Below are 10860 nucleotides of genomic sequence, written 5' to 3'. Positions count from 1 at the left end.
AAAACAAAACTTATCCTTAAATATCCTTAAATAAATGTATTGACGAATAATAATAAACAATCAGTTGTAGTGTTAATTTACCCAGCTGCGTCTTCAGAATCCAGTCTAATTTTAATATTAGTTGTACGTGCTGACTATTATTTTTGTATGTACGACTTACTCATGTATCTATTTATATTGTAAGTCAGGAAACATGAATTATATTACCTTGCTAAGAGGGTCACTAGTTCATCGAGCGATTCTTGCTCGTGCAAGTTTCTTTGCGCCTCTCGGTAATTATAAATTATACTACATTATTTTCCAAAATAAAGTGCCAATATTTATTAAAAGTTGAAAGTATGTTGGTGAATTTTTAGAGATTTTTTTGAATCATTCTGAACAGATGAAAAAAACGGACGGATTCTAGTGCCCCCATTAATATGGATGGCATCAAATTGTACCTCGTAGGGTAAAGATTAAAGCAACTGATATTATAGAGCATTAATAATTTGTTCTTGTTTCAATTATTGAATAATCATCATCATTATATTCTTATGATAAAGTTTTACGTATCAACCTTTTGATATAAATATAGATGTGCTATTCCGAAGGAGCAGAACTCTGTTTGCCAACAAATTGATTGCCTATAATTTGCCTACATTACATTTGCCGACATTTGGTTTGCGCACAAAAGTTATTGCCTACAATCGATTGTCTACATGCATCATTTTCTGCTTTAAAAAGGAAAATTCTGTTTTAAAAACACTAATCATAATCTTGTATAGTTTATATATGCATGAAGGTGAGATCGATCTATGTAAGTAATAGTACATATATGCAAACAAACCTTCATTTCTTAATTTTATTTTTGTACACAAAAGTGCTTACAAGCAATAATACGACGTGTAAGCAAATATAACTAATTCGTCTCTGAAATTTTAATTCGTTTTAATTCGTTCGCAAAAGTGATTGTAGATAATCGATAATATAATAGTCAATAATATTTTGTGTTCAATGTAGTTTGTATGCAATAGTGTCATGTGTACACAAGTGCTTTTTTCTTTTAATTTTATATTTGGGCGCAATAGTGCGTGTAGGTAATCGAACTGTAGGCATTAATTATTGTGCATAAACGAATTGTCGGGAAATGCAAGCAAACGGACAATCAATAAATTTCTGGGCAAAGGGAATCTTGTCTTTAAGAGAATTTTTTTTGCGATGAAATTTATAAATAAGTTAAATTGATTGTAGAAAATGAATGGCAAGAAATATAATTTTAGTGCAGTTATTCATTATGTTATGTAATTCATTAATTATGCAACGTCAAAGTCGATTTGCATTTAAATATCAAACAATGACGTTTTATGTTTATTAAATATTTTCACTAAGAACAATAATGTTTTATGTTCATTAAATGTTTTCACTAGAAACTGAAACACATTTATATTTTGTTCAAAATTTTAACGAAAGATACGAATGGATAAAAATTAGTAGATACATATGTGTTAAAAATTTCTGTTGTGCACGAATATATACAAATATCTATAAATATTTATAAACATGTATGAAAATTTATAAATATTTGACTGGGATAATTTTCGCATTGTTTAGAAAAAGTCAAATTTGGAAAAATATTAATAAATTGCTCATAATTTAATATTTATAATTATACATAATTATACATAATTATATACAGGCAATTTTTTTACATTTCTTAAAACTTGATTTATATACAGGCCATTTTTTTACATTTCTTAAAACTTGATTTATATACAGGCAATTTTTTTACATTTCTTAAAATTTGATTTATATATCATCTAAAACATGCGAAAATCGTTTAAAATATTTTTAATATCTTTTCATTATTATTATTATTATTATTATTATTATTATTATTATTATTACTATTATTATTACTCTATGAAAAAGAATTTTATAAAAAAAGAATAAACATGAATGAGTATTTCAAATATACATTTATGAATATTTAAGCACATTTAAAAATATTTATACATATTTGTACATATATTCATGAAAAATTTTCTGCCAAGATGAAAAGACAATGAAATTTAATCATAGATGAGCGGTTTATTCCGAAAAGGTTGCTTAAAAAGTTCATTAACCGACCAATCAACGTTCTAGTAGCTGAAAATGATTTCATTCGATTCCTCATATTATTTTGCAAAAAAACATCTGTATACACTTCAATTTTTTATGTTCATTGGATAAACAATTTTTTGTTTAAAAAATCTAAACTTTGAATAAAAATTCTGAAAAAATTCTGTAAGCTTACTTGAATCAAAATAGACGTTTTTTTATGTGACTTTTTTGTTTAAATCAATAGTTATTGAGATAAAAAATATCTAAACTTAAAAATGACTACTTTTGCAATTTTTTTTTCTGAGAAACTACTCATCCAATCAGTATAAATAAAAAACAAAAATATTCGGCCAATCTTGAATTATAACAAAAATTTTATTTTGTTTTCTGTACTGTTATTGATAGTGAAAACTTCATTTCAACGAAGACGCGTCCATGGCGTCTTAATAATATATGTTTTTCATTCATATATTTATTGGGTGTCCCGAAATGTTTTACCAAACACTCTTGTGTAAATAGATCGGATTAGAATGAGTCGAAAAGTCCTGTACCAATTTTCACACTAATTGACAAGATATTAATTATTAAAAATTGCCGAATACTGGTCTTCAATCAATTTTTTTCTCAAATTCTATCAACTTAACAAAAAAAATGTGAGAGACAGAAATTGTTTATTTTCTCCTCGTAGAACTAAGAATTTTTTTTCATCAATTTTTTGTGCTGCATTTTTTTTATATGAGTGATTCGTATAAAGTGACCGGTTTATTTATTAGTGAAATTTGAAGACATATGGAAAATTTATTACACTAACATGTTCAATACAAAGAGAGATATCGCATAATGGAAATAATTATTTGATGGATGGACGCACTGGGGATATTTTGGATATTTCAAAGTGGAACTTCATTTTTTTAAATGAAACATCCTATTTTTTATTCCAATAAAATCTGACAAAGAATGTACTTTTTATCTATTTATTTTTTTTAACTGCCTATGTTTCTGGTACATTTTTTTTAGCAAATTCACGATAAAATTTCGTCTTTCATTCTCTCTTCCTTTTCTCCACTTTGTATCAACGTTCTGTACACCACTGCACGACTTCGTCGAATAATGTCCTCTCCCCTAAGCTCTCTCCGGCGGGTTGCGGTGAACGAAATTGAGATTCGCGCGCGCGGTAATTTATGGATAATGATAATGACCTCTCTCGCGCAAATCTCTCAACGATCCTGACGGTAACGCGGATGTTAACGAGCGCGGAGGGCAGGGAAGGAGGACAAGAGATCTCCCCATGTGATCAGATGCGATGATGCTGCAACCGGACGAATGATTCTCGCTTCCCCTGAGCCGCAACAAAAAGCAGAAGGGACAAATAGTCCTTTTTGGATCCTTTTTCTGCTATGTCCTGCTTCTTCTTCGCCCTGAATTCTCGTAACAAAAATGTCATTAAGAGAACGGAAAGAGTCGAAAGAAAGTTACGAAAGGTTCTACCAGGAAAACGAGATTATAAACGATATTATCTTTTATATAATGGTTTTATTATGTGAAATGATATTGATTAGATATCTGTTTCAGAATAGGACAGATATCTAATCAAGAAAGATCCTCTTATTAAATCCTCTTCTATTAAATCATACTGAACTATTGCGAATTCGAGGAATAATCACGCGTTCTGATGATTTCAGATTGCATTCCAAGAAATTAATAATAGAAGATAATGACTGCGTTCAGTACGCTAGAAAAAATTTATTAAATCTTGATACATCCCAAACAACAAAAAGTCTAAAATTATGATATGATCTTTAAATCGTCTTTTAAACGCAAAAAAAATGATATGATTTTAGACACTTTTTGTCTGGAATATTTCTTTAAACAATAATTAAATAAACATTTATTTACAGTAAATAAATATTTACTCAATAAGAAAAATAATAGTTGAATCTGAGAAGAATAATCGATTATGATTGGTTAATTTCTTAACACTTAAAACTTAGATAATGACTTATTATGGTAGAAAATAAATTATATGTGTGTACGTTCCACTGAACCGGTAAAACATGGCTGCGCTAAATATATAGAGCGGTAAAGAAAAAAACGAAAGATCCCGACAATCATTAACTACGAATCAGAGTTATTCCTTCACGAGATTCATCGCGTATGTCTTCGTTCCATCTTACGATCATCTGTAGAGGTATAAGAAACGAAAAATATCCGGGATGGCCAATCGGAACATACGTTCGCGAGCGTAAAATCGAGTGATCGTCGACGATGACCGGGTCGGCAAGAGACTATGATGGACGGTCCGTCACGAGGCGGGTCCCATCCACCAAATGAGATTAATAGAGATCCGCCGCTGTCAGCCGGACATCTCCCAGCCGGCTATTGCAGACGACCAGTCTTCTCGCAGATTGCAAGCTGCGTAGGCAGCACGAGCTCGATACGTGATCGATCCTTCATAAAAAGTTCCGATACTGATCCTTCGACCGGGATCCAACTATCATCTTTGCCAACTTACTCTCGCGTATCTGCCGTATTCTTTGAAAAAAAGCAGCGATATCGCATATCCGGATACTTCAAAACCATCCTCTGGTGATCCGGAGATTCGCGACACGATCGTGAGAGAGATCACGAGGTGATCGGTCTTTCCTTTTCGTCGGTGAATATTCCCGATTTGTTATCCGCATTTGTCATCTTCGGTAATCGGTATCGATATGCGTGTACAAAGCATGAGGGGACGATGGACCGTCCTCGCTGGTTTCGCCATTGTTTGCGTGGCTAATTTGCGATTAGGTAACGCTGCTGATTAGCCTCTCCCTTTTTCTCCATTTTGTTTTCCTCTCATCCGTCAGAGCATAGCGATCATACATACACATATATTGTACATAAATTCTACAAATACATACACATATATTGTACATAAATTCTACAAATGTTCAGAATTATAGAATATACATTTTAAATTCTTTGGAATAAATTCTCATTCTAAAGAATAAAAATTTTGCCACTCTTCAAAAAGATTTTGAACCTCTAAGAAATTTCACTCTTTAGAGTGAGATTCCACTTTACAAAATTTAGAGAGTAAAAAAACAGCATTTATATTTTCGACTTTTTAAGGATGAAATTTTTAATAATTTTTCGAATAATCTCTAATAAAAGACGTATGAGACGAAAAATCTGGCTTTACTCTTAGATATGAAATTCAATTTACAACTCTTCTTATACGTATAATAATAATTAGAATTTTTATAAACATTTTATTAATAATAATAATGAAATTTTAAGGAGTTAAAATCTTGATGCTACGCGTAATAATCTTTGTTTCTTTCACAATGACAGAATCGTTTGGCAAAAGAGAAGCACATAACGAAAAATCGAATTCACCAAAATTACACCAATTTCCATTGTTGCTTCAAAAAGAGTAGTCCCTGCAAGACGCGATTTCATTTCAATTGTGCATCCTCAAATTTTGAGTCCAAATTAAAATTTAGAATTTTAGTTTTTAATTTTGTTTAAATCGACCAGATATAGACCTATTTTATGTTATTAATATCACATCATTTAAGGAGTGTCTAACTCCCATCTAATTCCGATCATAAATTTAAATTCATCGATTAAGTTCCACTTGTGATCGCCTCGATTTTTATTGCTTAGCTTTTTGCGAGAAGGAATCGGGAAATGAAGGAAAAATGCATTCAGAAGAATCGCGACAGCATACGTGCTGCGCCCGACATGAAAAGATGATCGAAGTTGGATATGGTGAGCATTTAAATTAAAAGATTATTTCTTAATCGTTTCTGCTTTTAACTATAGATATCAATCTAATGTATATTAAAAAAAGAGAGAAAGAAAGAAAATGCAATATTCGAGAAGGAAACTTGAGCAAAATATATTAATGAATGATTCGCAGTTAAAAAGGTACGACTCATTCGTGTGTACATCACAATGAATTGATACCTCGTGTTTTAAGGGGAAAAGAACAGAATATTCGGTCGCTGTGTGTAAATAAATCTATTTTGTGATCTATTAGTTTCAAAGTAAACAACGTATTCGTATTAACGTAGTATGTATATACTTAGTAAATAATAAACTAAATTTGAGTCAAACTAAATATATTGTCTTGAGTTAACTTAACTTCATTATTTTATTCAGATCAACGACATATTGATTAGGAACTGTGGCGATTTATAGAAATGATTAAAAGTAACTCAAATTGATATAATTTGGAATTATGAATTTAACAGCGCACTTAGGAGAAAAACAATGAGTAATACGATTAAACATTCACGCGCGACTGGATAAAATATTTTCATTCGTCTAGAATCGAAATTTCGCATCACGCGTCGACTGCGTCGGATTCTCTCAATTTATTGGCTTCAATTTAACGGCGACGTTTGATCGCTTATGAAGAAGGAGATGACCCGCTAGCATTTTAATCAAAATTAATATTTCAATTAGAACACCATATGCCTTCCATCAAACGATCTTCCCCCAATTCGCTTACTTTGGACGACAACCGTTCCATTTCTCTCGAAATCCTCATAGTCATATTTTTATTCGTATGTAACATAACGCGATAAATCGCGTAAACCCTCACGACGTTGATGACAAATACTCCTGCATTCCGAGTCCCAGATGTGCAAAAATAACAGAGTTGTACACATACAGCGATTTAATTGCCCACCCCTAAACGCGTCACCTCTTCTTATAACTTCCTTTCTTTTTACTTACTCTGGCGAAAATAAAAATTAAAAGTAAGTCGAATCGAGACAACGAAACGTAAGGAAAGCTTAAACATCTTTATATTTCGTTGTCTCAATTTTCGCCTTCTAAAAACGTTGTTAATTAATGCTCCTATTACTCTTAGAAACCGTGTATTCCGATGTATCTGATTTCTGATAGGTTAAAATCTTTTATTCTTTATTCCTTATTCCTTCTATTGTGCGCAGGGCTTTACACTTTGATTTTTATTTTTGCCAGAGTTTTTAACGATATCATTAAATAAATCTGCGCGCTGTTTTTCTCGAAAGTTATGTCTAATCGATGTCATATATACCGATCTGTTTATCATGTTTTTTGCTGCAAAAAAAGTATGTCTAACATGGATCGATTTGGTTTTGTAGGAATATCCGGGGAAGTTATCCAGATCGACGCTGGACACTGCCGAAAGTTATGTCCGCGACACGTTTCCGACGATCCTGGGGATGCCAGTCGACCAGCGGTGCAGGTAAGTCACCGCTGGTCGAAAGAAAAGATTGACCGAGTATGGCTGAGTATAGCATTTTTAATTGATTGCAGTCAATTTTTAGTTAACCTATCGAAATTCTATACTAACATTGCTAATAAGCTAATGCAATGAAAAACTGGCTACTGCAATCAATTAAAAAAGCGTCATATTTTACCATCTAATTTGCTGCGGCAGCCAATCTTTTCTTTCAGTATACGAAGCTTTTTCCTTGCTTCGATCATGTGGAAGACATAACATATTTTATGTCGATGTAAACAGATTTTAATCGACAACGAGGAATCGCAATCTCGTTTAGATTAACAAGTAAAATTTAGATTGCAAGCAAAACGAAAAGTTTGCAAAATCCTTTCAACATACTTTTAGCATGCTGTAAATGCTTGCCGTCTGGCATCATTGGTTCACCATTTATGCGTTCAGTCACAAGTGGTATAAATAGTTCCGTCTGACAATTATGAACTTCGTTGTCAAATTTTATCTTAATCCATCATCGAAAGGGTAAAAAAATTTTATCCTATGTAGGATAGATTCCTTGCTCGTCCTTTTCGATATTCATATCTTCCTGAATAATATTCCGGATTTTTCGGCCAGTCGAAAGAGGGCTATTTTCGTTATGTGACGCTATCGGTCTGATCGGTCGATGGCGCGGATATGATCTTTTACAGCAGCCGTGCTAAATGATGGCCTTGATTGAGGCTGGACCCAATGGAATACCGGGGAAAGAGGGCTGTTGAACGCGAAACGCAAGGCGATCAAGGCGATATGTTTTGCGTCCTTCAAAAGTTGAATCGGCATCCGCGGTCACCGATCTTCTCGACGGCGCCGGAATGTCCAGCCATTAAATCCCAGAATTATGCGTCCGCTGGATTCCGCTGGATTCCGCTGGATGGATGATGGCGGTCGCCGAGGGGAAAGATTTATTGAAACGATTCTAATATGATCCTCGATAGCGAGCGTATCTTTATTACAGCCATCGTAAAACAGCCGAAAGCCATTTTTCTTTTTTTATGCTAAAATGATGAAGCAGTTCATTAGTTAGCGAACTATTATAGTTATTCTACAATATGCTTTTTGTTTTTTCTATTTCTTGCTTTTTGCAATTTTTTCCTTCTTATCTTTTAGTTTCTTATCTGGTTTTTTGTTTTATGTCGCCTGAGACATAAAAGTTAACGAACTTCGGAAGAAACAGAAAACACGTAGCAAAAAATACAATTGTCAATAAAACGGTTGCAAAGGGGAAAGAGCAAGAGGCAAAAAACAAGAAATAGGAAACAAAGAGCACATTATAGAATAGGCTTTAGCAGCGTATGTTAAATCCTGGATGTATAAGAAATCTTTACTTCTTTTTTTATTCTGTGATATTCAAAACCTTTTCCTTTTTTCGACAATTTTTTGAGTCTTTCAACCTTAAGAGTCTTTCAACAACATTCAATTGAACATGATCGAAATTCATCATCAAAGAAAATTATGGATTCAAGAATTAACCTACGCGCCAGTTTTATTGCAATGTTACAATGTTTTAAAACAGAATGTGTTCTCTTTTTTCATATAATTGTTCACGAATATTTCTGCTTGTCTTTCAGAAATGTTCATCGGATTTCCATTGTCGCGCGAGAGCCGCCAAGCTGGAGCGAGTGTCTACATTGCAGGGAGTTCGCGTAATCGAGGCTATAGATGCTTGCGATTGCTCGCCAGAAACGTCCTGCAGACGAGAATCCTATATCCATTATGTACATTCCGGTACGCCGCATCAAGCACTCGTGGACATCGGAGTTTGCATCGGTCATTGCGTCAAAGGTATCAACCTCGTAAGAATTTTCCAAGTCGTGACTAAAGATGGCTGGTGAACTAATCGCATAAAGATAATCACGACTGGAGCATCATAAAAAGAAATACGATCGATTATCTTTACGTGCATTGTTTTCAGCAACAGAGTTATTTCAAATATTTTGATTCTCTAATATTTTTTATGATTTTCTCTTTATCTATCTTATTCACTTTTATGTATAATTAAAAATTTTTATGGGAAAATTAAAATTAACGTTTTATTTATATGTCTTTCAAGATCTGGATTGCAAGCCGGTCCGGAATAACACAATCAGCGCCAAAGGGCCAAATGGTACGTAAAATAAACATAAGATTAAGGTATTCCATTTTGTAATTCTTAATGACAGTATCAATGTTGTTACATTGTCGTTGTGCATGCAAGTTTTATGAAAAATGTAACAATAACGATAAATATAACTAAATTCCGTTACAACGAAAATAATAATGTCGAGACTTTCATTAAAGGTTACAGAGAATAAAAGTTTAAAAATCAGAGTCATTTATAAATATATTTGAATTAAAAATTGTGTCATTTTCAAGGTGACGAGATTTACCAAGTAGTCGAGAAATGCGGTTGTGCCGGTCATTGTTATCGAATGGACCACATGGAAACTGTGCTGGATTACAGCGAGGTGACGATCAAAGAGGGTACAAATACGACTGACGTGAGACCTGTGATCCGAGTATGAAATATGTATTCGATAACTAATTGTTAGAGATTGCAGAGAATAAGGATTTTACGTCGATGGTGTACATACATTATTTTGCGGCTTTGTTCGAATTTTTTTAAAAATATTTTTTTGTCCCTTCTATTTTGTCTGTTATTTTTGACAGCAAATAAACGTCGGTCAATGCGTTGGAACGTGTCCGGGAAATGAAACGGAAACCTGTCTTCTACGAGATAAAAAAGAGCCGTCCAGATGTTTAGCCGGTCTGTATTCGAAGCAGCACACTTGCACACCAGCCAGATTTAAAGTGCACGAGTACAGGTAGAATTATTATTCCATGATTACTCCAATTTAAAAATTCCATCTATTATCATATATTCTTTAAATTTCTTGGAGTGAACCTCTCACTCCAAAAGAGTTAAAAAAATGCCACTGAAAAAGAGCGAAAAAATTTGTACTCTTAAATAGAAGTGGCAGATTTTCACACATTTTTTTTTTGGAGTGATTTCACACTTTTGGAGTGAGATTTATTCCAAAAAAAGAATGAGCTTTCTTTCCTTTGAAAGGAATGTCATCTTAAAAAAAAAGAGTGAAAAATCTATCATTCTTATTCAAGAGTGCAAATTTTTCTCTCTTCTTTAATAGTGATAGTATTTTAACTTTTTTGAAGTAAGATCTTACTCCAAGCAATTTAGAGAATACATTTAAAGAAAAAAATTTAATTTCTAATCAAATATTTAATGTTTATTAATTTATCATATTTGAAATTTCTAGAACCCGACGAGGAGCGAAAAGAGAAATAATTCAAATTACTCAGTGTGCCTGCGTCTAGACTGAAAATATTATTCCGTCGTGAATAGCTTAAATCGAATCGAAGATGAGAGAAAAAAGCAAAAGAAAGCAATACGAAGAGAGAGAGAGAGAGAGAGAGAGAGAGAGAGAGAGAGACAGTACTTAAGTTAAACTATTTAGTTTGACGACTAACTTAACTATTACTATTACGTTACCGTTAGGTACTATCGTATTACCGTAACCTAACTAAGTTAC

At 32.9% G+C, this 10860-nt stretch overlaps 1 protein-coding gene across 1 annotated transcript; it reads left to right on the top strand.

The window, feature by feature from the left end:
• The first annotated feature begins 4787 nt into the window (after positions 1-4787).
• LOC105623268 lies at positions 4788-10645 on the top strand. Its single transcript, XM_012204667.1, has 8 exons — positions 4788-4866; positions 5728-5832; positions 7197-7300; positions 8902-9115; positions 9384-9437; positions 9686-9828; positions 9980-10134; positions 10588-10645. Exons 1-8 carry the CDS (start codon positions 4788-4790, stop codon positions 10643-10645), a joined length of 912 nt encoding a protein of 303 aa, XP_012060057.1.
• The last annotated feature ends 215 nt before the right edge of the window (positions 10646-10860 follow it).

The sequence above is a fragment of the Atta cephalotes genome (genome assembly GCF_000143395.1).
Source record: "Atta cephalotes unplaced genomic scaffold scaffold00055, whole genome shotgun sequence".
NCBI lineage: Eukaryota > Metazoa > Arthropoda > Insecta > Hymenoptera > Formicidae > Atta > Atta cephalotes.
Note: the sequence above shows the minus strand (reverse complement) of the source record. Positions and strands in the feature narration are given on the sequence as shown.

Coding starts and splice junctions, on each gene's coding strand:
- LOC105623268 (XM_012204667.1), top strand. CDS start 4,788: ATGCGTGTACAAAGCATGAGGGGACGATGGACCGTCCTCGCTGGTTTC. Junction 9,438..9,685: donor CAGCGCCAAAGGGCCAAATG/GTACGTAAAATA, acceptor GTCATTTTCAAG/GTGACGAGATTTACCAAGTA. Junction 10,135..10,587: donor TTTAAAGTGCACGAGTACAG/GTAGAATTATTA, acceptor TGAAATTTCTAG/AACCCGACGAGGAGCGAAAA.